General features: G+C 35.4%; 1 protein-coding gene across 8 annotated transcripts in view; it reads right to left on the reverse strand.

Moving 5' to 3' along the window:
• Positions 1 to 6431, reverse strand: part of LOC117172679 (spondin-1-like) — a 316699-nt gene that overhangs the window by 231411 nt on the left and 78857 nt on the right. For all 8 annotated transcript variants that reach the window (XM_033360810.1, XM_033360809.1, XM_033360808.1 and 5 more), the window contains one exon: positions 4305 to 4509. In XM_033360810.1, coding sequence (XP_033216701.1) covers positions 4305 to 4506 — 202 coding nt within the window. In that variant the 5' untranslated portion in view covers positions 4507 to 4509. The remainder of the gene's footprint in view (positions 1 to 4304; positions 4510 to 6431) is intronic.

A 6431-nucleotide genomic window follows, 5' to 3' on the forward strand; every position in this document is an offset into this window, starting at 1 on the left:
TGTTTCGATATTATTCAAGGAGGTAGACAAGGATGCGTTATGTCTTCATGGTTATTTATATTATTTATGGACAAGTGTTTAAGAATGGCTCTCTTCGACGAAAAGGGTGTGGATATCGAAACAGTAAGGGTACGTGGGTTAGCGTTCGCAAATGATAAGGTTGTTATGCAGAGTCTATCGAAGACCTACAAAGAATGTTGAATAAACTAGATGCAAGCATGAATAGCATGGGCCTCAAAATTAACGCAAATAAAACAAAAACTATGGTGTTCGAAGGAAAGAGTGAGAAAACACTATGCAATATTTTATCAAATGATGAGAGAATTGAAGAAGTTGATAAGTTCTTATACCTTGATAGCTCATTTACTAGGGACGGGAAGATAGATGAGAAATTAGATAGATACATAAACGAAGGTAAGAAGGTTATTGGTAGAGCAGGTCCCCTTATCAAAAGTAAAAATATATAAAATAAAGCTAAAATAGCAATACATAATTCTATATTTGTACCGACTGTACTATAAGGTAGCGAGACATGGACTTATCAAGAAAAAGATAAGAGTAAAATTAACGGAATTGACATGAGATTCATGCGCATAATATGCGGGAAAACCCTGATGAGCAAAGTAAGTAACGAGATAATTCTAAAAGAATGTGGTGCAGAAGAGACGCTAGTAGACGCATGGGAAAGAAATCGGTTAAGATGGTTTGGACATGTTGAGAGAATGCCAAATGAACGACTAGCGAAATAAGTGTATCAAGGTAAAGTAAATGGCAGCGTGCCCAGAGGTAGACCGCGGAAAGAATGGTTAGAATGTGTGAATAAGACCCTAGTTAGAAGAGACATGAGAAGTCACAGAAACACGAGAGCCTGCATGAAAAAATACATGGACATAAAAGAAGCTAGAGAAGTATGCCAGGACAGGAAAGTATGGCGGCAAATAATTAATAAAAAAAGTGTCAGTAGAGTGAATGACGCCTGAATCAAAGACCTTGGCTACTAATGGACCCAAGTGGGGATCCTTACATAACGACTTCGTGAGGTTCTTCGCTTGGGGTGATTGCTAGAGAGATTGATCAGAAATCTGGGTCGGAGCAGTGTTGCGGAACAAACGTGTTATTTACTTAAATAGCACGAGAATTCTGGATCAATCTGAAAAATCTCTATTTCTTCCACACACTACTCCTTTACCCTACCGAGTGAGTCACGCCTACCCCGAAAGGGAAATGGCTTAATGGTTTAATAATAAACTTACGATATATAAAAACAAAATAACGAGTCCTATTGGAAAATGGTTAAGACATTTTGTAAGATTTTTCAAAAGCTATTATTTCAATTTGAGACTTTTTTCGTATTTTGGGTAGTTTGGTTCAAAATTTTAATGTTGTGGTGTAAAATTTCGGGCAATTCTAATACTTTCTCAATCATAAATGAAGAGAATGTAAAAAGGAATTGCTAAATTTTCAGTTAAAACAATTAATTCTGAACCAAAAAACAATTGCTTGACAAAGAAATGAATATTCAACTAAAATTATGAATCTTACAAAAAGTAATTTTCAATAAAAGAGTCACGTTCAACGAAATATTTGAATTTTCAATAATAATAGAACAATTTTAATTAAAGATATCAACTTTCAACCAAAAATGGAATACAGTGAAACTCTTCTATTGTCATGGTTTTGGCGTTGACGGTGTTGGGGACAAAGAAGACATAGTACGGCTCTAGATTTAAACGCGCAGCTCCTGTTACATCAACCTGTTGTTGCGGCAACTATAGCGGGGCACCATAACTTAGAGTTTCACTTTAGTTACATTTTCAGTTAAAAATTATATCACAACCAAAAAGACAATTAAATTTTCAAGCGAAGAAATTTATCTTTACCAAAACAAATGAATTTTCTTGAAAAAAGATCAACATTCAACAAATAGTTGAATTTTTATTTAAAAACGTAATGCCTCAACTAATCTTTAAATAAATTGTGGAATTTTCTAAAAGAAAAATCGGAACAAAGTAGTTCAACTATCAAAAGTAGTTGATTAGTTAGCCAAAAAGATCACTTTCTAAGCAAATATTTGCATTTTCAACAAAATAATTAAATTTTTAAGCAAATAGTATACTTTTTAACCAAACAAGATTGATAAAATTTTGAACAAAAAATATAATAACAGACTTTTCAAAACAATCAAAAAATTAACTTTTATTAACTTTTATTAATTACACAACCACACAGAAAAAAGTGTGCGGATCTGGTAACAAGACACACGTATTTCTATGGATTTTGGGGCGCTGAATTTAAATTCGGTATCAAAAATCACCCATCACGTCATGGTTAAGCCATAATCTCAAAAAATGACGAAAAATCATGCACTGAGGCAAATAAATTTCAAAATAATGCCAGTGATGCAAATTTTCACTTCAAAAACATGTCGACAACTGTGAAGGATCAACCTTTGCCTGATATCAACTTATTCAACATAACTTTACCCAACAGAACGTGACATCACCTAACCTAAATTAACAGAAATGTATTGAACTACACGTAAAGCTCTGGAAGCATATTTTTCCAGCAGCAAATGTGTGCTACATCGAATGGGTCAAGTCGAGCCTAACCTAGAAATAAATCTAACCTAGCCTAACCTAACCTAACCTCACGAAACACAATTAAACTGATTGTGTTGTCCCGTTGTGTTTGCGGTACCGTTTGAATCAGCTTGGGCTTAACCTACAAAGAGGTGAAACCTATTCTAACCTAAAAAAACCTGACCTAACATAACCTAACCTAACTTAACTTCACGTAACACAATTAAACTTATTGTGTTGTGCCGTTGTGTTTGTGGTACCGTTTCATTCAGCTTCGGCTTAACCTACATAGAGGTTTAACCTATCCTAACCTAACAACACCTGACCTAACCTAACCTAGCCGAATGAAATTCAACTACACGTGTAGCTATGTAAGCGTACGGTTCTCAATCTTAAATGTGTGCTATATTTAATAGGTTAAGTCGATCTTAACCTACAAATGAATCTAACTTAACAGAACCTAACGAAATTTTGCTTAACGCAACACAACTTAACTTAAGTGTTCCCATTGTAACACAATAAAATTCATTTCATTGTACTACAGGTCGTTAAAAATTTAGACGCACATTAATCATTTAAGGAAACTTAGAACTACAAGTAGAATCGACCCCATTTCAATTAACCTGACAATGTTTGTATCAATTAAAATTTAGGACTGTAACTGAAACATGCAAATGAATAAGAGTTTTATTCAAAAATTTTTTCTCTCTGCTTTTCTTAGACTTAAGGGATATATTTATACTATCTTTCGTGTTTACATTTTATCTTGCTTTTTATCGTAATTAAATTGATTTATAGACCTACTTCAGTCTATTTTCTGCCCAATATAACGTGTCCATTTTTCTTCGAAGGGATTCGAAGGAATTCGGCTAGGTTATGTTAGGTCAGGTTTTGTTAGGTTAGGATAGGTTAAACCTCTATGTAGGTTAAGCCGAAGATGAATGAAACGGTACCGCAAACATAACGGGACAACACAATGATTTTAATTGTGTTACGTGAAGTTAAGTTAGGTTAGGTCAGGTTTTTTTAGGTTAGGATAGGTTTGACCTCTTTGCAGGTTAAGCCCAAGCTGATTCAAACGATACCGCAAACACAACGGGACAACACAATCAGTTTAATTGTGTTTCGTGAGGTTAGGTTTGGTTAGGCTAGGTTAGATTTATTTGTAGGTTAGGCTCGAGTTGACCCATTCGATGTAGCACACATTTGCTACTGGAAAAATATGCTTCCAGAGCTTTACGTGTAGTTCAATAAATTTCTGTTAATTTAGGTTAGGTGAGGTTCTGTTTTGTAAAGTTATGTTATATAAGTTGATATCAGGCAAGGGTTGATCCTTCACAGTTATCTACATGTTTTTGAAGTGAAAATTTGCATCACTGGAATTATTTTGACATTTATTTGTCTCAGTGCATGATTTTTGGTCATTTTTTGAGATTATGGCTCAACCATGACGTGGTGGGTGATTTTTGATACCGAATTTGAATTCAGCGCCCCAAAATCCATGGGAATACGTGTGTCTTGTTACCAGATCCGCACACTTTTTTGTGTGGCTGTGTTATTATTAATAGTTCTATTTTCTGATTGGGTTCTATTAATTCAGTTCGGATTTAGTGAAAAGAACAAGAAACCCTCAAATTGGCAATGGACAGCCCCTAGAATATTATTAAAAATAAGAAGAATATGTTTTTTGTGTATTATAATAAATTATAAAATCTCCAAACTTACGCATATATTTTGTGTTTGGCATGTATTTTGTGAAGGTATCCGTTCGATTTATATTACTCATGACGATTCGGAATTCCTCCTCTAAAGGAGTACGTGGTCCCTCCATTCCACTTAGGGGTATGTTCTGACAGTGAAAAGTCGATCCGAGAGTCACCATTAATAGAAAAAATAAGATACTCAGCCAAATCGTTGATTGCGACATTATCTGAAAATAAATAAGTTCAAAAGTATGTTATTGTGTAACTTTCAAATCCCAATCATGTCATATAGTTTTTTTCTAGTTAATTTTGATAATACTCTTCAGTTAAATATTATACTTATATAAAATCCCAGGTAGAAAAATCCACGTAAATTTTCACGCGGAATCTTCAACCAATTTTTTTACGTGCACCATGAGCCAGAACCGCATAGAAGCCACACAAAGAAAGTGAAAAATTTGGATTAGGTGGGTACACTCTCGTTCTAGCCACAAACCACGAAGGAATAATAAGGAGACCAAACTGCCAGAGGGAAGCCATTTGAAACTGGCAATAGAAACATTACCGTAAGTGGTAGTCACATTACAGAATGATCTTAAATTTTCGTTTGCAGGTGCGCAGTTGTCCTCCTCCTGTACATGAAAAAGTGTGCGAGTGAGAAATTTTGTCAAATTGACGTAAGTTAGATGTTGTGTTCTTTTGTTGATCAGCATATTCTCAAGGGTGTGAGAAGCTCTGAGAAATTCTCCGCAGGCACTCAGGTAGATATATTTAAATGTCCAGGTAGCTCGGTTAAATGTTTTAAAGGTTTAGAATGTTCTTTCCGAAATTGAAATCAAAATACGATCATAAATAACAAGGAGAGAGACTGAAATTGAAATAAGAATTCGATCATAAATAACAAGCAGAGAGGCTATATCAATAGAGTAGCCGACAATCAAGGGTCCTTTGTTAAGCTTTCGGATTAAAATTCAAAAACAGATTTTTTTAAATTTAATAGTGAACAGTGAGGGCTTTAAAAAAGCGAAGTGTATTCGCCTTCTTCGGCGTGTAACTTGCACCACAACCGCACACTTCACACCTCATGGCTTAGAACAAAAAATTCTTGCCACCTGCACCAAAAAAAAACGAACAGAACCTCTCTAACTTACGTCAATTTGACAAACTTTCTCACTCGCTCACTTTTCCATGTACAGGAAGAGGATAACTGCGCACCTGCGCACGCCAATTTAAGATCTTTCTGTAATGTGCATTTCACTTACGGTACTGTTTCTATTGCCAAGTGCGGAAACAGAGTTAAGGCCATGTGACGAGAGGATCACGTTACCAAACCTGGTCTTCAATTTTTCTTTCCCAACTCACGTCTAAACGAAATGAGGTATCGCTCTGAAAGTTTGGGAAATGAAAGAGGAGGTAATAAATTCCACGTCTCTGCTTTGATCCGGTGGAAATTTTGAGAAAATTCTTTTTTTTTTTGAAGAAAATGCCAGTGAAAGTTTTCTTTTCCAACATACGTCCACGCAGAATGAGATATCGTGTTAAAAATTTGACACGATAAATAGAAGGCATGCAAGAATGTGTCTCTGGTCCTAAATCATTAGAATAGTGAAAAAAGTTTTTTTTAAATTACTATTTTGTAGAAATACCGACCGTGCTGTCGTCAAACCCTGCAAGCAATTTGTAATGTTGTCAATGTGCTAGCTATGAGGTTTATATTTATCAAAGTGGGGCAAAACAACAAAAATCGCTCACGAACATTATGTACAAATAATGCAAAAAGTAATGTTTGCATTTGAAATGCAAATAAACATATTTGGTCTGACATATGTATCAGTCTGGTATCAGCTGCGTCAAAGCAGCACTAGCGCAGCGAGTAGACAACTTCGAACTTCTAGGGGTCTGTGGGTAAAACAGATTGCATGATTACCGTCAGAGAAAGTTAAAAGTCCATGGACATAGGAAACACGGGACTAGGCATGCCATCCTACAAAGATATTATAAACGTAGATGCGGTACGGGGCGTCGGAGTGGGGAATTATATATATACGACATCACATTTTCTGCCCTATCGAGGTGCTGCCCTCATCGTACTACGAAGTCGAATTCTTGTTTTCTCATTCTTCGTAAAATATGACGGTAAAGCAGTAGA

Source organism: Belonocnema kinseyi, chromosome 5 (genome assembly GCF_010883055.1).
Source record: "Belonocnema kinseyi isolate 2016_QV_RU_SX_M_011 chromosome 5, B_treatae_v1, whole genome shotgun sequence".
In the NCBI taxonomy this organism is placed as follows: domain Eukaryota; kingdom Metazoa; phylum Arthropoda; class Insecta; order Hymenoptera; family Cynipidae; genus Belonocnema; species Belonocnema kinseyi.